Consider the following 24,386-nt stretch of genomic DNA (forward strand, 5'->3'; position numbering starts at 1 on the left):
GTTAAAAAGGTTCTATAGCAGGATTTCTAGAGGAGAAAAAGGTTACACAGCAAAAACCTCTTTCTGGTTTGTTATCTTTGAATATTAGGATTTTTAGTTGGACTGAGGTTTGAACTTGGGGCTTCATGCTTACAAACCAGGCACTCTACTACTGGAGGCAAGCCTCCAGTCCATTTTGCTGTGGCTATTTTGGAGATGGGGTCTTATGATTTGCTTGTGTTGGCCTCAAGGCAGAATCTTCTGATCTCAGCTTCCCAGATAGGTAGAATTACACTTGAGCCAAAACCCCAGACTGATTTGTATTTTGTTTTTGAGATAGGATCTTCCTAACTGCTCAGGCTGGCCCCACACCTTGGATCCTCCTGCCTCTACCTCCTGAGTGGCTGGGATTATAGTCAAGCACCACCATCACTGGCATGTATTACCTTTAAAAAATGCCTGCCCCTGTACCAGTGGGAAGTGGGAGGGTAAATGGAGAGGGTGAAGGAGAGCAAATGGAGATATATTGTAAGCACATAGGTAATGTCACAATGAATTCCCCCTTTACAGCTAATATATGCTAATAAAAAAACAACCAAAAAAAGAAAGGGAAAAAATGCCTGTCCCATATGAGATGTGTGAACTTTAAAAAGTGTTTTAATGTCAGAATGAACTTGAAAGCAACAATGGCTTCAGATAGTGATTGTGAAGTACTGAGTATTTGACATTTGCTGCATTTGAATCACCAAAACCAAACATGAATCTGGAAGAGATCTCCAGGAGACAAACACTAACATGACTGCTCCTAGAGAGGTGTGCTCCTTGAAGTGAAACGGCAACATGTCATTTACTACATGCTGGTCTTCCCATCTTTCACTGTGGAACAAGAGCTTCCACAATTTCTGTCTAAATGTTTTAGTGATCCTCAAGTGCTCTCTGAAGAAAGATGACTGAGTTCATTGCCTGAGCTTGCTAAGGGTCTTCAGTTGTGAGGGATTCATTATTCAACTCTTTTCCACTGACATATTTATAAGGTACCTAGATGAGGTCATAATAGAGTAACCTGTACTTTGGGCCAACTACAAAGACCAGCGATGGAATGAGGCTGTGATTCTTAAGCCTCTGCTGGCTCTCCCAGGAAGTCTTACTACTCTCACTTTTCTAAAGCACCACCCAAATATACTTCCTTGAAAGAAACATTTAATTATGATCTTTATTGGTTAAACAGTCTCAAACAAATCCAGAACAGGTTTTCACATTTTGAGCCTTTAGTGCAAAGACAGTAAGTCATGCAGGAAATAAAATACGTATCCAGTGAAGCTCTCCCCTGATGCATTTAAATATTAGGACGACCTGGCAGGAGGTGACTTATGTGACAGAAATTTGCTCAAAAATTTGCTTGAACAAGGACATGATTTAAAACTTATATAAGGCTTTTCACAACATAAATTTGCTTAAACTTACAATTTCAAAACAAAACACCCCAAGAATCAACTATCCCCTTAAATAAAAAAAAATAATTTACTCTTCTTAAAGGAATTCCAACCATTTAAAATAAGTTTCAATTCATATGTATGTACATTTATAACTTAGGTGCTCTTTTGCGCTTTGTACTTTAATTCATGCAACAGTGACAAGGACCGGCTAGGAGCCCTATAGGGGCCTTTCTGAGAACGCAGTGTAGCTCCTCACTCTGGCGAAGAACAAAGGCGTGTACATCTTGTCGATCTCAAAAGCACTGACTGCAGTCTCACCAGTTGATCTGGACAGCAACAAAGGAGGAGATTTAAAGTCTAAATAATGCAGGCGCAAGTTTAGAAAAGCACAAGGAAAAGTCACTCAATTCTTCCACCCAAATATATGAGATCTTTCCTTTGAGTGTTTCTGCCGAGTCCCTCTCTCCGAGAGATCCTATTCTATTTGTAATCCTGCTTCTTTTTCAGTTAACATTCTGAGATATGCATTTTCTCTACTCTTCAGAAACCATTTTTATGACTGCATAATATTGTACTGTCTGTTCCACCATGATTTATTTAATAATTCCCCTTTTAGAGAATTAGCTTGCTTCCAACATCTGACAATTAAAATAACATGCTATTTTTGATCATGTTCTTCAAACACATCCCTAAGAAGCTTTAAGTCAAAGGCCATAGACAATTTATGAGTCTTGTTATGACATGCTTCAAAGTGAATTATATTCCTAGAGTAGAATTTAATATGTGCTCAATCAACAGCAAAATTATAGGCAGGGGAGAGGGAAACAGATGACTAATTGTATGATTTTTAGGATGCTTTTCCCCTACAAAAGAAAAATAAATAAAAGTAGAAAATGCAAGTAGATATAAATACTGTATCAAGGCAACGTGATCTCTAAGCAACTACAAATGGCACCTATTAAATTATCCTTTTTTCTCCTAAAAAATGACCTGCATTTTCTAATGAGTTAGGCATAAACTACGCTATCATTCGTTTTATTGGCTCTACTTATGGGTTTTGTTTCTTTCTCTGAAAAGGGAAAAAAATTCTACTGCACCAGGTTATGAAGAAAAGCAAGAAGGAGAGAACTGGCAGGTAACGGTGACAAGAAAAAAATGTTCCTTCTCAGTCATCAGGGCATCCAAATGAGTAAGGAAGTCATTTGTATGGCAGAAATATTATCAAGAAAGCTTAACAACTGATCAGGGTTGCGAGGAGGGTTCATGGGAGCAGACTTCAGACTTCAGAACTTGTCTCTTGGAATTTTGTTTGCAATCTGAATGGAGAGTCCTCAGTCACATACCAGTATTCTTTCAAACCTACCAGCTGCTGACTTTAATATCCACATGAATTGATATTTCAGCTCCCTCTTTTTAAAATTTTACGTGTTTCTGTACTGCTCCTTTCTCCAGGTCAAACAAATCCTACCTAATAGAACAAAAAGCTATAAACAAGAATCACTTAACAGATTTGGCTTTAGAATACATGAACTACTTTTTTTGTTTTTCCTTTATAAGAAGGCCAATTTTCCTAACTGTAATTCTATTAAAATCAGTGTATAATTCTTCCAGATGAACCAAATGGAAAGTGAAAAATGGAAACACTGAACTGTTGATAAAAAATGATCTGGTATCTTAGAAGTGTCTTGAGCTAAGTCAATGAATACTGCTTATGGTTAACTGGGACCACTCTGTGCATGGAATGACACCTTCATCCCTATAGTGGGAGCACAGTTCATGGCGTAAGAGCTCCAGGTACTCTACTTTCTCACTCACGTTTAGTCCTTTGCATTTTGGCCATTTTCTTGATTTACAGTAGTATCACACTATGGTTTTGCTTTGCAACATAACATGCATTCTGAAGAATTCAAAACATATCTGAGTTTCCCAAACTGGACATGAAAAATATGCATTTATGATTATCATGGCATTTCCACTGTGCTCACTTACTTGTAAGTGATGTGACAAGAATGATGGATCCAGACGAGTTTATTGAACCTCTGGTGGCCACTGGAACATAGCTGCAACCCCACATGAAAACTGTGATCTGCTTCTTGCACAGGGACACGACGAAAATACCTGTATTTGTAGTCAAGTGGTTTCTACAAAAGCAAAGGTAAGTATTATAAACCTCACTTCACTTATGCATAAATGTTTCAGGAATACAGTATGTGAGAGTGGAACATTAACACACTGTGAAGAGTGTCTTGAGCAGAACATGAAAATGTGTGGGTGCCTTGAAAAGTGGTAACTAAAAATATGTTTCCCCTTCATCACAATGACTCCGTGTGTTATAATGATTGCAAGATTTCCATTTAATGGTTAAAGAAATGAAAATCCAGTGAAGTCAAGAGTTAACCAAAGTTACAAAGCAGTTTGAGAGATGGGAAATAAAACTCTGTCTCCCAAATCTAGTGTTGCCTTCTACTATAAAACACTTGGGAAGCCCTGAAGGGAGAAAGTGATAAATTGGTGAAGGCTGGAAAAAAACCCAGAGTATGTTACCTTTTACAGTAACATTAAAAAGTGAATGGAGAAGTAAATTTTACAGTTTAGTCAAATCACACTTTTGTAAATACTGCTGCTAAAAACACAAAAATTAAACCCTAAGAATGGTTTCATCATAAAAGAAAATCCGGGGGGAGAAAAGACCCAAGCATTGTAGGCACATATGAATAATAAAACAATAAAAATTAAAAAAATAAAAATAAAAATAAAAGAATGAACTGAAAAAAAAATCTGACACTCTACATGGAATATCCTACATATTTTCACTAGATAAAACCAAAACTAGTAGGACTCACAATTTGGACCTCAGGAAACTCATGCTCACAGTCAAAACAAGTATCTCTGTCTTTCAGACACCAACCCTGCACGCCAGGGAGCCTATCAGAAGAAGGCAGAGACGCCAGTGGCAGCTGGCTACAAGGTGATAGGACTCACAGATGAAACCCTGCTCTAACTATCTCAATATAACATGCTAAAGAAGAGAGGGGAGCCTCTATACAAAACTATTATCTCTAAAGACATCAGGCAAAAATACTTGTTTCAAGTACGTCACAACTGACTTCTTGGACATAGATTGTGTCTTTTAACCAGAATTCAAAAAATGCATATGGGGAAAGCTGTGAAAATCATCAGGCCTTCAATCTATTAAGAGAATCTGGACTACTCTAGAATATGATACTATCAGTAATCCCTTTGCCAGGCATTTCATCTATTTATTTTTTACAAGAACAGGAAGGAGGAAACCTTATTTCCAGTAGAAATTAAAATTCTCTCTACAAATCACCTGGTGAAAGAATGTGTGAGGGCTAATTTAGGAAAAAGTGGCCTCCATGGTTCACAGAAAGAAGAGTAGGAAACACACGTGAGCAGGTGTGCAATCTCGGTGCATCTTCCATGTGTAAAATCTCTGGGCTAGAACAGGAAGCCATGTGGTGGGATGAACATATTCACCCAATAAAAGACAACAGATACTTTACAGTCAGCACATTTTATGTAATAGTATAAGTAATGAAACAGTTTTATCCTAATAAAGACTGCATGAGTGTATAATTGGTTAAGAAAATTCAATTCCACCTTGCATACTCACTTCCTCTTTCTTCTTAGTTATTACAGCAAATACTTTGGTCTGATTGTCTGTATCTTGTGATAAGCGATAATGACCCAGCAGAATTGCATCCGTTCTAAAAAATAAAAAAACACTTTAAATCTACTAATCTGCTATTTTATGCGGATTTAAGTTATCAAGGAAATTATGAATTACAATAGCATTTACTAACTTGGCTGAAAAGAATTATTTAGGATGTGAGTATACCTCAATTCCAAGGCCTGAAAGCCCTACTAAAGCAGATTATCCAGGGAGAAGCTTCTAGAGATTGTCGAGGGGCTTCACAAGGATCTCCCTTCCACTCTCATGATTGCTTTCAAAATCACTCAGTGTTAAGTCAAGAAAGTACTGTTTACATCAACCTTAAAATGTGGCCTGAATAGGAAGCTACAGAAAACATTACCTGGTGTTCCTAGTTCTTAAACGGGGAACAATGGACTGAGGCTCCTCAGGGGTTGTCAACATCATCACATGGCCATCGGGAAAGAATCTTATGTACCTGCATAAAAAGAATGAGAATACCAAAACACACCACATCCACAAAGTCTAAAACATGCCCTTACTTTTCGGTACCTAAGCCTACTCACAACTGTAACCAAAAGTGAAATTACATGGGCCAAAGAACAGATAAAACATCATGAAAACAAACAGGACAACGTGTTAGTCCAGCAACAAAAACTAAAGTTATTCCTTAGGGAAGAAACGAACTTTTAACTTTACTCATTAAATAAAAGTTCATATTGCTCTTCTATTAAAGTTCTATGCTTTCCTAAAGCACTAATGTCACACACAAGCAAGATCCAATAATTCGTACATAGTAGTTAACATAAGCCTAATTTCTCAGGAATAGTGATATCTGTTGACCACTAGGCTGGAAAAAAGCCAAGCTGTTTGAAAAGGCAACCAGTATAACCATGCAAAAGAAAAGGCAAACTCCAAAAGAACTCTGTAAGTTTATTAACCTTTTGGGTTTTGAATGAAGTTCCTATGTCGTAATACTGGGTAAAAATACTGAGGGCCATTTTGTGGGTAAGTCAAAGGCAACAAAGAACAGACTAAGTAACCAATGAGCCAATACTTGGAGAGAGAGAACTTTCCACTCACTCAGTTCACTACAGTTGTACCTGTAATATTCCACTTGGTGCCAGGCTCTGTAGAAGCCATCAAGAGACTGCTCCCCTTGACGAATATATGTGGTTTTACTGATATACACTCCTAAAAAAAGAAACTAGTTTCTTCAAAGAACATAAGTAAAACTTTGCATGTCCAGCTTTACTTTTATTGTGGTTTCCTTTAAACATGCTTACAAGTTCTTAGGTCCGTTACAGAAAATTAAAACTACATATGAAATAGCATTTTAAGGGCTGGGGACAAGGCTCAAGTGTTAGAGCGCGTGCCTACCAAGTGCAAGGCTCCAAGTTCAAACCCCAGCACTACAAAAAAAAAAAAAATTCTAGACCGCTTTCTCTTGAGCTTTAGTGTCTGACTTACCATCAAACCGAACACGAGGCCGTTCTAAAAACATATCTCTCCAGGATGAGTATGGAACAAGTTTAACACAGCTTCTGCCCCATACTTTCAAACAAGCCAGGCGCCATATTTCAGGGTCTCTAGGAAAAATCACATCAACAAACATATAAAGCCAGTCCCTATTGCAGACAGAACTGTTTGCCATCAGCCATTGTTTTATTCAATAAGTATTTCTTGAGTACACGCAGGGCACTGCTCCAAGGAGTGGGGAGAAACTGATGGAGAAGGCAAGGCCCTGCTATTTTTTTTTGGTGAGAGAGAAAAGTCAGGTTCGTGAGCTCAGTGCACATGTCAGTCAATGAAGTAAACAGACCAGGAAGATGTGCTGAGGAGAGCCTGCTTCAGAGGGTGCTGGAAAGGCCTCTGGGAAGGTGAGTGGTGAGGAGATAAGCATCCCGAGCAGCAGCCATGTTAGTGCAGGTTCCTCAGAGGAAGCACGACTGTGGCTCAGTAGAAGCCAGAGGAAGCAAAGACGACAGGATGAGAGTGGACCTTGTGATCTGAGAGGGAGTAGGGAGCACAGGAGGCAGCACCTCGCAGCAGGGAGTAGCTATTTATAAGAGATGAATATCACGGGTGAGTTTAGAGCATGACATCAGAAGATCACTCTGAGAGAGAGTGCAGAGCAAGGTGGCAGAATAGGAACTCATCTGAGAAATTAAAACGAAGACACTCAATCAGAAATCCTGGAGCTAAAAATACAATGAACTAAGTGAAAAAATGTGCTAAGAGTGCATCAATGTCAGGACTAAACAAGCAGAAGAATCGCTTGCTTGAAGACAGGTTGTTTGAAAACACACAGAAGAAAAAGGAAAGAATGACCGGGATGAACAAAGGTAGTGAAAGTTACAGGAGTGCATCAAATAAGGAAATGTACGATGCAGTGGTATTCCCAACAGTAGAGAATGACAAGGGGTAAAAAGTTTATTTAAAGAAGTAACTGTAATACTAGCTCCTACTTGGGAGGCTGAGATTAGGAGGATCTTGGTTTGAGACCAGGCTGGGCAAATACTCCACGAGACCCCCATCTCCAAAACAGCCAGACCAAAATGGACTGGAGATGAGGCTCAAGTGGCAGAGTGGCTGTTTTGCAAGTGTGAAGTACTGAGTTCAAAACCCACTCCCACCAAACAAAACAAAACAAAACAAAACAAAAGGGCAAAAGACCTGAAAAGACATTTCTCAGAGGAAGATCAACAAGTGACCAACAGGTACTGAAAAAGTGCTCAACATAACTAATCAAGGAAATACAAATCAAAACCAAAATGAGCTATCACTTCACTCCTATTAGAATGACTGTTCTCAAACTTACAAAAGATAACAACTGTTAGCAAGGTCTGGAGAAAAGGGAATCCTTATTACCTGTTGGTGAGAAAGTAAATTAGCATAGCCGTTATTGAAAATGGTATGGAGGTTCCTCAAAACATCAAAACTAGAATTGTTACCTTATCCAGCAATTCCACCTCTGGGTATATATCCAGAGGAACTGAAATCAGTCATGTCAAAGAGTTACTCGCAATTACAAGTCCACTGGGGCACTATTCACAATAGTCAAGACATGAAATCAATCTACATGTCCACCAATGGATGAACAAACTAAAAAAAGTCCATTTTACACACACACACACACACACACACACACACACACACACACACGATGGATTTAGCCATAAAAAGGAATGAAATCCCATAATTTGCAAGAACATGGAAGAACATGGAGGATATTACGTTTAAGTGAAATAAACCGAGCACAGAAAGACGAGCACTACATGAGCTCACTTACACGTGAGCTCTAAAAATACAAAGAAGCAGAGAACAGGATGCTGGTTAACAGAAGCTGGGTGGAAACAAGCGAGGAGGGAAAGGTGTTGTTCGAAGAGTGCGTACCACAGGAGGAATAATCAGGTTGTAAAAAGGCTACACAGCATGGTGACTATAGTTAATGAGACTACTGTGTTCTTCAAAGATGCAAGCAGAACAGATGTTAAGTGTTATTACCACAAAAATGTAACTATGTGAGCTAATGTACTTGTTAAGTAGCTAGATTTAGTCATTCCACAATGGATATACTTTAAAACGTCACACTGTATACAATTTGTTATGGAATTAGTAAAAAAAAAATTAAATAAAAAATGTTCTGAAAACTGACATGATTTTGACACAGCTCAAAATATTTATTAATCCATCTGTAACTTAACATATTAAATTTTAAAGAAGCAAAACTTACTTATGTTGGTGTTAGACTGTCAAAGATAAACCTCTCAAAATTTATGCTGAAATGTATATTTAAACATTTTTCTTTTAATAATTACTTTTATGACGACACATGAAGTTTTATTTCTGAAAATTTGCTTCCTTTATGAATCTGTTTTTTTTTTTTTTTTTGAGGTACTGGGACTTGAACTCAGGGCCTAGACCTTGAGCCCATTCCCACCAGTTATTTTTTTGTGATGGGTTTTTTCGAGATAGGGTCTTGTAGCCTGGCATTAAACTACGATCCTCCTGATCTCTGCCTCCTGAGTTGCTAGGATTACAGGTGTGAGCCACCAGCGCCCAGCTTCCTTTACAAATCTTTGTTTTCTCATGTACTAGAAATCCCAATTTCCAAAGGTTGGCAGCAATCCAGTAGGGCCTAGCAGGTAATTGTGAAATAAAGTGACACACAGAACCACTGAAAACAAATGCTTCCAGCAACTCAAGTAGTTTATGCAAAATACAAGATTCCAAATAGAATTAAAAAGTTTTTATAAGAAATCCTACATGCTAAGGGCTAAGCATATACTTTCATGTAAGAGACCCATGAAAGATCAGCCTTAAGTAATTTTGTATTAAGCTATGCTTATTCTTCTCACAGCTAGATTTTAAAAGGGATATGATAACTTTCAAGGTGCCAAAAGAAAATTCCAGTGCAGTCTAAAGTGAAACCATTACAACTTAATGGATTCAGAGTGGCTGGAATGCATTAGTCTCTGTAATTCTTCTTCCCAGATGGCAGCAGCATGTCTGATCACCTCTCTGCCGTGGGCATTGCCTGTCCCTGGAAGGCCGGCGTATTCTAACCTTTACATGCGAACTAAGCTAACGAGAAAATCATGTTAAATACAGCTTTGGAAAAGCTACCACTCAGAATCTTCATCAAGTTCTTCCATCAAGATTGGTAAAAGACCATAATCTTTTTCTTTACTGCCTGAATTGTTTTAGGACAAAAAAAAAAGAGTAAGTACCTGGCACAGATATAGAATCCTCTGCACACCAGTGACAACTGCTCCAATGACCTGAGGTCCAGGTCACTAGACACCACCCATCGGAAGATGTACATCAGGACCTCCATTGGCAGCACTGCAAAGGAAAACCACCTTCCAGGGACTGTACGTCATTCTACTGTCACACTCACATCCTCAGTGTACTTTTATACCCCAAGAGAGGCTTATAAACCACACCTCGGTACTGCTCAGACCTACAGCAAGTGTGCTGAAAACCCAAATGCAATCCTAACACCAGGACAAACATCTTTGTTCTTCAGGATAAAACATATTTGAAGCCGCTTCTACAAACCATTATTTTCCCTTGCAAGATTTTTACCAGCAGACATATTAGAAATCATCTACTATATGTATATATGTGATCCAGACTGCACTTATCAACACTAAGAAACTTTTTAAGTCCTTAAGATTTTAAGTTGTCCTCTGAAACAAAATCCCACAACTAAACAATATTTAGCATATGAAAACAGCATGCTAATTCCTAAACATTTAGGCGGTATCGGGACTATTGCCCACTCCGGCTGAAATGTTACCACGCCAGTATTCCTCCTTCCAAACGGCAAAGTGACTCACCCTCTCAGATCTGTGCTGAGCAAAGTACGGCATCCTTGAACAACTGCACTATAACCTCTGCTCTGCTTCAGATTTTGAAAGGCTTATCAATGCACGATGGCAATTACAAGTAGGGCTCACCATGTTCCGAAGAGCAACAATTATCTGGCAAATGACCTGCCATTTTTAAGTCTGTGAAACTTCAACCTAGGGTTAAGTGCTTCTTACTGAGTGAAAACGACCGGGGTCCAGTCCACACCTGATATGTGAGTCTGACTGCTCTCGAGCTCCGGCTGACACAGTTTGAGCACAGACTCCTGAAATGTGAGTTGCTGCTGGAAGTAGGACAAGAGATCTGCCATCTTGCTGTCATCGTCATTATCCTCAATGCTAAAAAAGGAAGGGAGGTGAGTAAGTTACGTGCCTCAGACTAGGAACAGTGGAGAAACAGATTCTTTACAGCACTTTCAGATCTACTGTAGGAAGTCATCTGGGGCAAACATTCTCGCTACTTTTAAAAAATGTGGTAATGGCTTATCCTGCCTTGTAGGGAAGTACCATGTCACGTTTTTCCAAGAAAAAAGCTTCAGTAATCACCACTACAATTAGGATTTTTGGATTCAGGGGCTGAGATTTAATTAGTTTTATTTTTATAGAGATTTCATGAGTTAGTGAAAAATTTCAAATGATTGAACATCTTGTGTAAATAAATTCCTTAAATGATCTTAGTCCTTTCTAACTGATAAGAAAACTATACAAATGTCATTTAAGGTACTTACTTACCAATGGGTTTCTAATAGATGTGCCTTAACTTATTAACCTATTTTTAAAGAGGCAAATATCTAATTTGAAAAATTTTTAGGATCCACAAATTATCTACCACTATATATAAATGCATAATCAGGAGTTCTAAAAATAAGGTCTAGCTTTCATTTTTGTTGGGGTCAATCTTAAAGGTGATCATGAAAAAGCTTATATAAGGATGTAAGAAAACAAGGAATGGCATTTTTAATAGAACAAAAAGGAAGTGTGGCTGGGGCTCAAGGACTCTGGCTGTTCTTTCTACCACTGTTATACAGGAAAAAGCAGCAACAACGAAACCATCACAAGTGCTTTCAAGGCTTGCCAGATCCCATAATAAAAAAGCAGCTGTAACCTTCAACAGCTTTCAGAGCACCTGGGTTTGTACAAAGGAAAGGACAGAAAACAAATGCTTCCTTAATGGTGTGACACAATCTTCCTTAACAGCACTTAGCACTACCTTCTAAGAGCTTATTTAAGTAAGTTCACCCAAATTTAAAGGTTTAGAAAATGCCCAAAAGACTCATTTTGAGTATGAATTACCTCATGCTGTTAACTCTAATTTGGTGAAGACTACAAAATGAAAGCATAAACAGGAAACTAATGCTGACTTCACCAGATATTTATTAATGGCTTATCCAATTCTTAAAAAACACTGCCAACAAGCATATGTATTGAAAAAAGTGACAATTAGTTCATGACAGAGTAAATATAATAATATAATTTCCTCACCGAAACTCTGTTTTATGTAATGCCCACTTTCAACCTGACATACTCTCACGGGTACAGACATCTTTTTCTTCTAGTATCATCAAATTGGGATGTTGGGGGTAAAGGGATCAGGTGACAACAATTTTTTTATTGCCTTGTCTTGCAAACAGCTTCAATAGCACTAGTTTAAAAACACTCCCTCTTGATCTCTGTCCAGGTGAAGCTATCAATGCAACACCATAACTGCGATGCAAGAGGAGTAAGTATAGTACAGCAAGATTTCTTGGGGATGCTTACACCTAAGCTTTTAAACAACGGTGTTTTAGGGTTTTAATAATCGTCAACTTACACACGTTAAAATAATAAAGTATTATAGCGCAGCATTTCCCTAATAAAATGCCTTTTTTATTTTATTTATTTTTTTGTGTGGTACTGGGGTTTGAACTCAGGTCCTACACCTTAAGCCACCCCTCCAGCCCTTTTTTGTGAAGGGTTTTTTGGAGATAGGCTGGCTTTGAAACAAGATCCTCCTGATCTCTGCCTCATGAGTAGCTAGGATTATTTTATGAGCAACTGGCGCCCAGCAAAATGCCTTTTTAAAATGTCAACATTCAAACACAAAAGAACCATTAACAAAATCAATTAGCTTAAGTACATTTTAGTATTTTGTACTTCAGATAGTTTTCAGAAAATTGAAATTTATCCTTTAACTTACTTCTTTTAGTAACAACTGCTTTTATTAAAAACTTTTATCATCTTATTTTCGTTTTAACTATCTAAAATGTAAATTTCTATATTTTGTCTCTAAAATGTCCCTAATTTAAAAATTTCTCCAATGTTACAAACAAGGACATACTAACCAATACAGAGCTTAACAGAAAAATAACCATCTTCTAGTGTTAAGAGTCAACATGGTGAAAACACTTGACTTTTAGCAAGCTGTGCACTGCTGTCTGCCGAACGAAATACGCACTAGCTCTTTCCAGCGCCGTCCCCATCTGGAGGCCGGGTGTAAGTGATCCTGAACTCTATGTCAGGCACAAGTTGCATAGCCCTGCGATAAAACTTGATGGCTGAAAGAAGAAATAAAGCTAAATTAGCTACCTCACACATTTTGTCATTTATTTTTATTACTCATAACTATAGCTTAATTTGCTTTCTTTACAAACAGCCAAATTCTCTTTCTCTCCATGCAACAATAGTTCAGTGAATACACTTATTTCCAAACCTTACTGCTCAGAAAGAAACTCTTCTTCCTTAAAGCTAGCCATGTTACAGGCACTTAAGACATATTTTACTCTTTATCTTTTTCTCCTTCCTATATTTTTCCTCACCATCTTCTGTCTCACTTACAGTGACTTTATGTGGTCATCCTTCTGTGGGATCTAAGAAATGCCCCAAGAAAAACACTTGTAAGCAAACTTTTCTTTTTAGAACAGAATTGAAGAAAATGAAATACTTCCTGCTGGATATAACAAAGGCAAGAGTTTAGAATTCGTCCTTCAAATCCAACCTCTTTTAACTCAGCTCCTTTTATTTAGCTAAATAACCTTTAAACCCAGTTTTTAATAATTTTCCTGGTCAGGTGATTTATAGCTGAAATACTCAAAAAATCTCTTCCTACAGAGATACCCCACTGGAACCTGGAGATGTACAGGTTGACTCGTGCTTTTACCTTTAGGCTCAAGAATATTCAACCTGATATATCCTGTCATGTTCCAGTATTCTGGATGAATTACCGTACACTAAGTAGAGGTGGGACTCTCTCAAACTACTGAAGATTTCAGACTTGACCAATCGGACATGTATGTGTAAAAATATTGCTAAAAGAAACTTCCACAAAAACACAGCAACTGTGAACAATGTTGTTTTTGACAGCTTCAAATGATTCAATGGCAAGCATTCTCTCCAGGCCTCAATTATTATATTCAACATCAAAATTCCACTCACTTTGTTTCCATAAGTAAGTCTTTTCTTCCTGTAGTGTTGGAGACTGACTGCAGGGTCTCACACATGCCAGGCAAATGCTTTACCACTGAGCTACATCCCCAGCCCTACACATGCATTTGTATTGAGTTAGTAAGAGAAAAGTAAAGCTAAAACACATTCCTTTGGTAAAATGTAAATTAGAACTCTGAAAGAAGAGCACCTGTATGTGCCTTAATTTATCCTTTATATTCTCTGCCTCTGAAATAATTTTCACCCATGAAAGGAGCATATCCTATTTTAAAATGAATATAATTTTAAGATAGTTTTAATGAACAAATTAAAAAACACTAAAACAAAATGTAGAAAAAATTATTTTACTCATTCTACCAATAAGACAATATTACCCAGCGATGTTTTTTGAACAAATTGCATATATGCTTTCATTTCTGATTTAAAAATTGATTATGAATATAGGGAGAATGATGTTCTATATCAAGTAAGTTCTAATATGAAAAAAAAAAAACAGTAACAAACAGTTGTATTGATTTCCTAACTACATGATCTTGGGCCTGGAGGTTTTTTTACCTTCATAGAGAGCGCCATTTTGTTCTTCTTCTACTGCTTTTAGGAAGAGTTCTCGAGCCTATAAAAAAGTGTTTTGGAAATCTGTATTAAAAATGAATGTGAAGTAGTAGAGGGAAGTCTTTTCAACAAATGGTGCTGAAGCTACAGGACAGCTATAGGCAAAATAATGCACTGTGACCTGAACTTTCCTTACATGAACCTAAGGCAAAACGGATTATGGTCTTAAAGATAAAATGTAAAACCCATAAAACTGTTAAGAGAAAAAATCATGGAGAGCTAGGACTAGGTAAAGAGCTCTTACACTCCACACCAGAAACATGACCCATAAAAGGATCAGTTGATAAACTGGACCTCATCAAACATCTTATGCTCTGCAAAATGCCTTTTTAAGAGGACAAAAAGACAAGCTACAAACGTGAAGAAAATATTTACAAGTGACATATTCAACAAAGGACTTGTTCTAGAATACATAAAGAATGCTCAAATCTCAAGAATAAAAAAACTTAAGCAGAGGTGGTGAAGTATTGGCTCAAGTGATATAGCACCTGCCTAGAAAGTGTGAGGCCCTGAGTTCAAATCCCAGTACTGCAAAAACAAAACAACAACAAAAAACTCAAGCAATCCATTTAAAAAAGTAAAAGACAGATTATTCCAGAGAGGAGGTACAAATGTGAAATAAGCAGCAAGAAGACATTCAACATCATTAGCATTAAAGACACACAAGTTAGAACCACAGTGAGCTGTCAACTGCCCACCTCTCAGAACGGCTAAAATGGGGCATACAGACGCTGACGAGGAGACACACACACACACACACACACACACACACACACACACGCACGCGCGCGCGCGCTGGATCCCTCACGCACTGCTGGTTGAAGAATGGTCGAGACCCTCTAGAAAAGTTGGGAAGTTTCTTTTAAAAACCACCCAAGTGTGCACTTTCCACAGAACCCAGCAGCTGCGCTCCTGGGTGTTTATCCCACAGGAATAAAAATTTATGTTCTGCAAAAACCTGGATGCAGTTTCACTAATAATGGCCCAAAATGAGAAACAGCTCAAATATTTTGTGACTAGTGAGTGGTTAAAAAAAAAAATCCAACCAGGACATCTACAGATGCAATCTTACCCTGCAACAAAAAAGGACAAACAGCTGGGCATGATGGGGCAGGCCTATAACCCCAGCACAATGGAGGCTGAAGCAGGAGGTTTCCAGTTCAAAGCTATCCAGAGCTACATACCCACCAGACATTCTCAAGAAAAATCCCAAAAACTAAAATACGCACAGAATAAATTACTGATGTACAAGAAGTTGGACTGATCTCAAGGAAATTATATCCAGTGAAAAAGCCACTCTCAAAAGGTTACATACTGTTTGATGCCATTTATCCAACATTCTTAGAAAGTAAAAATTATGAAATGGTGAAGACATTACTGGTGGCGCCAGGGAAGGAGAGGGGAAGTGAACAGTTAACAAAGATGTGAGATACTTGTCTGACGAAGTACTATGTGAGCTGGGTACTATGTAATCTTAGCTACTCAGGTCAGAGATCCGAAGCATGGCAGTTCGAAGCCAGCCAAAGCAAATAGTTCCAGAGACCCTATCTCGAAAATACCCAAAACAAAAAATGGCTGGCAGAGTGGCTCAAGTGGTAGAGCACCTGCCTAGCAAGTGTAAGGTCCTGAGTTCAAGCCCCAATCCCGCCAAAAAAAAAAAAAAGTTTGTGAAAGTTATTACAGTCTACATGGAATCATTTATGCCAACCCTAGGAAAACAAATCCAGGGAACATGAAGACAGGTGTCTCCAGCCCTGGTAACAAGAACTGATCTCAGCCAAGGCCACAGCGACCTCACACAAATGCTCTGTGAGGATTCCTGCCCAGCCACTGACTGTTCAACACGGGTAATGCACCCTTGCTATTAACCCTGCTCACTTTGTCTATAAAGACCCTGCCTTCCTTTGGCTCCGAAGTATGTCCGTGATCTGCCAGTATATTCCAGAGTTCAGTCAGCTCACTCCACAAAAAATCTTTAGTTTTCTTCTGTTTTTGAGACAGGGTCTTGCTACATAGCCCAGGCTGGCCTTGACCTCATACTTCTCACTTCCCAAGGTCTAGGCTTACAGATATTAACTACCACACCCAGCTGCTATCTTTTGAGAACTCTCTGCCATTCTTCAGGTTGACAAGCTGTCTGCCCTGGCTGTGATGGCAGTCATACAGAGCTCCCCGTGTAACGGAGATAGTTACACAAGTGCTCATAAGCCCAGAAGAGCTGAGCGAACTGTGGACTGCACCAATGTCTACTTCCTGCTTTTTGAAGTTGTGCTATAGCTATGCAAGGTGTTACTATGGGGGAAGCTGTGTAAAGTATGCATAGAACTTCCTGGTCTGTGAACCTGTAATTATTCTGAAATAAAGATTAAAACAAGTCTGGAATGTCTAAGTCATCATGGTAATGTCAATTATTTAATGACTAATTATTTGTAAACAGAAACTTGTATCTGATGGTGTCAAAAAGATGCAGCCTTTACGGAAGAGGGACATAATTAAAAATGAAACAGTGTGCTGGGTTTACTCCAGGTCAGTAAATACCAATAGTGAGCTGAGCAGTTAGCACTCAAAATACTTACAAAATTTTCCAGAATAAGGAAATGACTAATACAACATTATAATATGTTCAATTTAAAATATAACAAAATACCGCATTAATACTTTCTTGAAGCTGAGGGTGGTGGCATGCACCTATATGGTCCCAGCACTCAGGAGGTGAAGGCAAGAGGATTGTGAATTTAAGGCCAGCCTGGGCTACAAAGGAAGATCCTGTCTCAAAAAAAGACATGAACGTTTGAGCACCCTTTCTTCCCTTCTGAGCTTCTGTTAATAAACTCAGAGGCATCAACCTTTTAGAGACCAAGTGAGTCCCAAGTCTATGGATTAGCAAAAGACAATTTCATGAGGATAGTATAGCTACAGGGAAAAAAGCCCAGGCCTGAGGGAATGCATCATCCAAAACACCCATAGGGAGTGTACAAATTGGCATACTAGCAAAAATTTCCACATCAGGAAAAATTCTTTTTCTTTTTCTTAGTTTTTTTGAGATAGGGTGTCTCTATTTAGCCCAGGCTAGCCTGCAATGCAATAAGTAGACCAGCCTGGCCTTGAACTTCTGATCCTCCTGCTTCAGTCTCCTGTGTACTAGAACTACAGACATGAACAACACCACACCCAGCTCAGGAAAAATTATTTTGTTTTACAAATTATGTGTTTGTCAACATAGTACTACTGATGACTACTTTGTTTTATCAGTGAAAGTTCCTATCTGTCAAAAAAAAGGGAAAAAAGTAATTTGTGAAAACATCTTTAATACTTAACTTTTCTTCTTTTGCCAGTTCTTGCTTTCCTTTGGTATCTGCGGCTGCTTTCAGTAGAGAGCCTCTTGCTGCTCTGCAAGGTCCAGTTTCTAAGTGGCTGGAGCCCACACCTGGGGCAAGTTCAAACATCCACTGAGCTCGAAACACCTGGAGCTGTGCCTGGGACAAGAGTGTTCAAGATGCATCAAGAAAAGCTAGCTGGATTCAAACAGCTTATTAATATGCCTAACCAAATACCCACTAAACATTATCTTTTCAAACACGAGCCCTGACTTAGGGGCTGAACTTACAAGCTTTCAATGATTTGATGATGAATACATCATCTAGCAGATATTAAGAGTACTACTCAAAGTTCTTGATATGAACCCAAAGCATTTTTTTAGTAAGTATTCTGTACTTCAAAAAGGAGGGTTTTTTTTTTTTTAACATAAATTATTTAAAAATTGCAAAACACAGAAAAAGTGAAGTTCCCTATGTATTGAACTCTGATGCGCTGTTCAGGTCTCTATGTAGAACTTGTTACCCCCAACTTCGGAAATACTTCCTGCAAATGGCCAAGTTGTAGGCCTTTGGGGTATTGCCTCAGCAAGATTACACTGGCTTCCCAATCCCATCCAATGACCGAATGAGAGCCAATAGAGCCCTGGCTCTCTTGTAGCTCAGGCCAGCTCTGAAAGGGTGTTTCATCTGCAGAACTCCCACAGGATGGCTATGGCGGTCCATTAAAACTGTACTGCAGCTGGACTTCTCCCTCTGCTTCTTTCCTGTGGGCGTTGATCCCAGGAGTGCTTTCAATAAACCTCTTGCCTGGCAACCTCTGCTTCTCCTCTTCCCTCCCAGGTGCCCAAGCAGGGATACCTCTCCTCCCAAAGAGAGCTACTGATAATAGAACTGTGTGTATTGTTTCTGGATTCCTTTTATAGAAGAGGTATAAAATATACATCTTAAAAATCATTTTTATGTTCTTTGTACTGCTTTGGTTCCCACACCTGAAGAACTTCCAGCAGCATTCAATGTCTACAAAATGACGCATTCCAAATAGACAAGTATTATAATTAAATGGCTGCATGACACTTTTCCATATACACAATGCTCTGACAATCATCTTTGTACATGGGTATTTGCTTATCTTCCCCTTTGTCTCCTTAGGTTCAACTTCATGGCAGAATTGTTACATCAAGAGAAGGCATATTTTCCATTTGACACCTATTGCCAGCTCGCCCTCCAGAAAAGTTGTGCAGTTTATAATTTCATGTATACTGCATGGGTTCTCACAGCCTGGACAGCAATGGCATTATTCAACAAACTGATTAAATTATTAGTGAGGCTAATATCTCTTCAAATATTTAATAGTGATCCATATTTTTTCCATTAACTATTCATTCACATCTTTCTATTCTGTGTTCCTCTAATTTATAAGACTGCTCTATACATGAAGGATATCACTCCTCTGCATAAATGTGGTGAATAGTTATTCTAGTTATTTCTTTTAATTTCATTTATGATAACTCTTGCTATACATAGGCGTTAAGCTTTTAGGTGGCTGAACTTGCCAATGAGTTCGGAGTCATGCTTATTGTTTATTTTGAGTACTTTAAACTTATATATTGAATTATATAGGAATAATTATTGATACTTTTCACATAAAAAGAAATCCATGACAGTTTAAGTGTGCTATAAAGCAGTACGAAAACCTAGTTAAATTCAAGGCAAACAAGAACTGCCAATCTCCATGATTACGACCACTTTCTGTGTGCGTGTGGGAAAGTGATGGAATTGAAGGTACGTGCCTGCAGGTCTGTCTCAGCAGGCCTCTCATTTTCATCAACATCTCCTGCTCTGACAGTGTCAGAATGACAATCTTCCTCAGCTTCTGCCTGAGGGAAAAACCAAAATAACATCAGGAATATGCAAACAGCAGTTTCCCTCTGTAATCTAATCTACTCAGCTACTTGCTATGTAGTACCACACTGTCAAGTTTGGGAACCCGCTCTGAATAGCAAGACTGTAGGGTGCATGTAGGGCCTTACTATTTACTTCCCAAGTAAAATGAGTCTGAAAAGCACTCTCTCTACTCCAAACCAGAGTAGCAGGAATATCACCATGAATCTTAGCATCTTGTTCTCAAAAACTTAACATAAATTCCATTCATTCAAAAGTCAATCTAACTATATATAGTTATTATTCATAAATGATTAATATTATTGTCACTGGGCAAATGAAGCCGATTCCTCCATCAAGATAGACTATGTTATGTATTTACTGACAATCTATGCTAAGATTATTTTTTCTTTCTAGAAAAAGACAAAACAAAATATAATGTTTCGGTTCCCCTCTTTGGTTCTACAAAAAAATGAATGTATCTTGCTTTAACTTTTTATGAGAAAAAAACCACTTAAATATATTCAAGAGAACATCCAAAGTGCAGATTATAATTAATCCCTAAATAATGATTCAACTTCAATAATTACCAGTGTAAACAAAAATTCCTTAATACCAAATGCCAACTTAAGGTATTCATATTTCTGAAAATGTACATCTACTTAGTTTGTGAAATCAAGATTCTCATATTGTACTGGTTGATATGTCTCAATTCTTTTGTAACCCCCTTCTGTTTCTTATAATTTGTGATGAAAATGTCTGTTTTTCTGTAGTGTCTGGATTTTGTTGAGGTGTGAATATGTTCCTTTGCCGTCTTATTTCCTGTAAATTGTGGCTGGACCAGCAACACTCGATTAGATTTTGGTCAGATTTTGTTTTTTCTTTCCCAAGACTACCTCATGGTGAGGATGCGTTTTTCATCAGGAAGGAAGTACTCTGAAATGGAGCTGACCAAGTTCTATCACACTCTTTCCAAACACAGTCGTTTCAGTCCAAATAAGGCAAAAAAAAAAAAAAAAAAAAAAAACCCTAACTTAAATAATTTTAGTGTCCATAACTTCAAGTTCCAAAACCAAACTATTATAATGTTTCATGCCAATGAAATACAAAGTTGCTTCTCTCTAGGTATCTTCTTCACGGGTAAATTAAACGACACTAATGAAATAAAATTTGATAGGTTACTTTTCAAATATTATACAGTCAACAACTCCACTGGGCTCCAGTTTAAAATGCTTTTAGTAGGTAACTAAGAACAACTTTGCTTCAGAAAGTAATTGTTTAGTTGTGGCACAGAGTTCAACAAATAATTTTTGTTTCATGGATCACTTAAAGATTATAGTTCACAGAAAGATGTCCCTTCTTTTATATAACTGGCACATTAGTAAACATGTGCCACTGGCTTGTAGTTTTCAATATTTTAAATACACTAGGAAAGCTCCTTAGCCAAAGAACTGTAACTGAATGCTTCCATCAAGAAATCCCTTGCATTTTATCTGACATGTAAATCCAAATTTTGTATACTGGAGTGGCTTTAGGAGGAATAAATCTGGACTAGAATTACTATAGGAGCTTTGAGCTTAATAAAGGTCTTATTTTAGAGTCCTTCCATTTTATCCTATTCTCCATGAACTCCTACCTTTTAGTGAAAATGAAATATTGCCTCAGTTCAGCCTATTAGCTAATGGACATTAGCAAATGGATCTCACTCAACACTTGATGTGATCAGTCCCATACAGAAATGTGGCCAGAGAAATGACCTTGAAGGTTAGCTAGAAATAACAAAACCAATTTTACAAAGACACTGAGTTTCGCAACTACAAATTTTAACTGTTATTTCCAGAGAAGAAATGTTTCTATTACCACAGATCTTTGAACATAGCAACTGGATAGATATACTTGTGTTACATTACAGTGTAACATAAATAAGCCTTGCTTCCTAATCTTATCTCTGGCAACCAGAGTCAAAGCAGAGGTGCCTTTAACACTTAACTAGTTACAAGAGAGAAAAATGTTTGCACACTGTAAAGGATAAATCAATGAAGAAATAAATGAAAGAGGCAGCTGCTTCAAGTTGGGAGCTTCTACTGCTATGGTTTGGACAAAAGTCTCTCTACGTCCATGTGTTAAAGGACAACCCCAGGCTGGCACTACTGGAGGTGGTGGAGCCTGTAGGATGTGGGGCCTACTGGCAGTATGCCCTCAAGATGGACTGTGGGACTCTTCTCTGTCGCTTCCTGGCTCATGAGGTGAGGCGCTTGTTCTGCCATGTGCGTCTTATGAGAAACCCAAGGCAATGGCACTACTTGATCTTACAACGGACCCTCCAGAACCTTGAAAAAAAATAAATCCTCTCCTTTAAAAATTAATTATTTCAGGTATTTCTGTTATAATCATGAGAAACTGAGTAATACACCTACTAAGAACATCACTGGTAGGAAAATACATGAGGGACTGTCACTGAGGAGTATTTATCGGCCTTGGCAAGTAAGGTCCTGGTTTATTACTGTAAACTCCCAGAACAGCTAATAGGAAAGGACCTGAGTCCTGTTGGGTATTCTCTAGGTGTCTTTTCAGATGTGACGGACATTCCACGATTAAAAGTTTACCATAAATCACCCTACAGATTTGACTGTATTGAAGATCTGGTACTGTATCAAAGTCTAACACTATGCCACTTGCAACAGGTGCTCAAATAATTTGACTAAATGAATAAATAAAATAAAAATGCCATGGCAATATATAATGCATATCACAAGGACAAGAAATTTGAGACTTGTCACAAGACAACATTCTTCTCCCCTGAGATTGTGTGTTACAAAGTTCTAATCCACTATAACCTCAATTTGGATAGTATGTTCACACCAACTAGAGAGCTGGAGTCCCACTATGTGCTCAACTTCAATACCGCTTGAAATAAGTACTTTCAGTTGCCACTCACAGGTTTTCACTCTTTTTCATAATTGAGCTTGACCAAAACACCACCTTTATCCTGAATAGCTCAGTCTTCATCCTGTCACTCCTGTTTCACGAATGGGATTATTTTCGTATAAAGATTAAGTGCTCAGTCCTCATCAAACAAGTACTTGTGAAAGTTTACCAAGAATTAGTTGGTGCCTTTTCTCTCCTGCAGATTAGCTGCCTGAAATAAATCTGTCTGGCCAACTCTCTTAGCCACAAAAACATCTGCAAGTCTTCTAGGAGCGAATTCGTTTGGTATCATTTCATCCCTGACTCATACATTAAGATTCTGAGATGGGCACTCGGCAGAGACGACACATCCCATACAACTGTACGTGAACTGTCAAACTCGGCAGCTTGGCTCAACCTCTCCATTTGCACAGCCGAGAAGCTGCTTTAGGCCCTCACCGCCATCAAGTGAGACGGGATCCCTCCAAACCCACTGGGCCAGGGCTGCCTGCCAACATACGACCCAGGGCACCGACCCGCAGGTGCGTCCTACACTCAGGGCTCCACCAGAGGTGCTATCAACAAGTGTCTGGCCCGGGCTCCCTCTGGAATTCAAAGAGGCTGGAGGGTTCACGGCAGACCATGCTCATTGACCGCCTGGCGCAAGACCCGCTCAAGTCCTCTGCATGCCCAGAAAGGACCTGTTCCTCGGCTGTCCTGCCTCGGACCGCGCTGGGGGTCCAGCAAGAGTGACCCCTGGGGAGCAGTCAGGACCGGCATTCCTGCACTCCCTCCGCCCCAGGCCAGGGCCCTGGCACCACCGCGGCCTGCACCCCCGGACCCGCAAGCCCACCCTGCGCCCCCTCCCCAAGTTACCATGCCGGCGGGCCGGCCGGCCGCGGTCCAAGGGCTGTGGCGCCCCCTCGGCACCGCCCCCCGGAGGAGGGGTGCGGGGTGTCCCGTGTCTACTCCTGCCCGCCTACTGCAACGGGCTTAGCAGAGTTCTCGGTCGGAGAAGCGCACCAGGCAGCGGGAGTAACTGCGGGCCCGGCGTACGGCAGCCATCTTCGCGGGGCAGTGGGCCAGATCCGGGCGCGCTGGAGCTGCGGCCGGGAACGCGGGCTGCCGAAAGGCGCGAGGGGCCAGCGAGGCCGAGGACTGAGCGAGCACCGGAGCGTCGGCCCTGCTGGACACCCGCGACGCCGCTGCGGAGCTGCCGCTCTGCTGCGGAAACCTGCGTCGACGCACCGGGCATGCGCAGTGCCGCCGCCGCCCGCCCCCTGGCGTAGGGCTCCCGCAGGGCGCTGGGGCGGGGCCGCCGGGCCGCCCACCCTCAGACTCAACCCACGTGTCCGGCTCAGGGGACGCTCAGACAAATGTTCTCTCAAAAATGTCGTAACCCAAATGGAGGGTTGAGCTCCTGATTCAAGTTGCTGGGAAGCCAAACGGTTGCTTCACGGTCCCGGGTCGCGCCGAGAGCCGCGCCAGGAATGCGGAGAAACCACAAGAGTCACACGCTGTTGCAAACGTTAAACTTTAAATCACAAGATCCAGATTGAGGAAAGGATGCGATCACGTGCGTAAGGGCCGAGTGAGAAAACAGCCCACGCACGACACGTCACACTACAGATTCCATAATGCAATTAAGGAGGATGGGTGGCTCCAAGTTTGAAATCCGAGTCCTGCGGAGGACCGGCGCCCGCGAGGCACGCTGGGATTTGTAGTCCGCTGTTCCACGTTGCGCCGGAATTTACTCGTGTGCTGTCGCCCCACCTCTTAAAGCCCT

The 24,386-nt window shown here is 39.7% G+C and overlaps 1 protein-coding gene across 3 annotated transcripts; it reads right to left on the reverse strand.

Moving 5' to 3' along the window:
* Positions 1-1,166: 1,166 nt before the first annotated feature.
* Fbxo9 (F-box protein 9) lies at positions 1,167-23,806 on the reverse strand. 3 transcript variants are annotated; one of them, XM_020180083.2, is made up of 13 exons: positions 23,477-23,803; positions 19,603-19,689; positions 17,813-17,971; positions 14,439-14,496; positions 12,898-12,997; positions 10,672-10,802; positions 9,822-9,936; positions 6,559-6,677; positions 6,192-6,282; positions 5,471-5,566; positions 5,050-5,143; positions 3,405-3,556; positions 1,167-1,741 (listed from the first exon to the last, which is right to left on the reverse strand). In XM_020180083.2, exons 1-13 carry the CDS (start codon positions 23,477-23,479, stop codon positions 1,633-1,635), a joined length of 1,314 nt encoding a protein of 437 aa, XP_020035672.1. In that variant the 5' UTR covers positions 23,480-23,803; the 3' UTR covers positions 1,167-1,632. The 3 variants fall into 3 exon arrangements, with proteins under 3 accessions (XP_020035672.1, XP_020035670.1, XP_073938032.1); XM_020180081.2 differs by lacking the exon at positions 19,603-19,689; XM_074081931.1 differs by lacking the exons at positions 12,898-12,997; positions 14,439-14,496 and having other exon boundaries at positions 17,814-17,971; positions 23,477-23,806.
* Between the last annotated feature and the right edge of the window lie 580 nt (positions 23,807-24,386).

This window comes from Castor canadensis, chromosome 8 (assembly GCF_047511655.1).
Source record: "Castor canadensis chromosome 8, mCasCan1.hap1v2, whole genome shotgun sequence".
Lineage (NCBI taxonomy): Eukaryota > Metazoa > Chordata > Mammalia > Rodentia > Castoridae > Castor > Castor canadensis.

Bases quoted from the DNA above. Each gene is read 5' to 3' on its own strand.
- Fbxo9 (XM_020180083.2), bottom strand. The intron at 17,972-19,602 runs GCACGTACCTTC...CTCTTGTCCCAG, and splicing joins CTGCTGAGACAGACCTGCAG to GCACAGCTCCAGGTGTTTCG. The intron at 12,998-14,438 runs GTAAAAAAACCT...TTCTTCTTTCAG, and splicing joins AAATGGCGCTCTCTATGAAG to CCATCAAGTTTTATCGCAGG.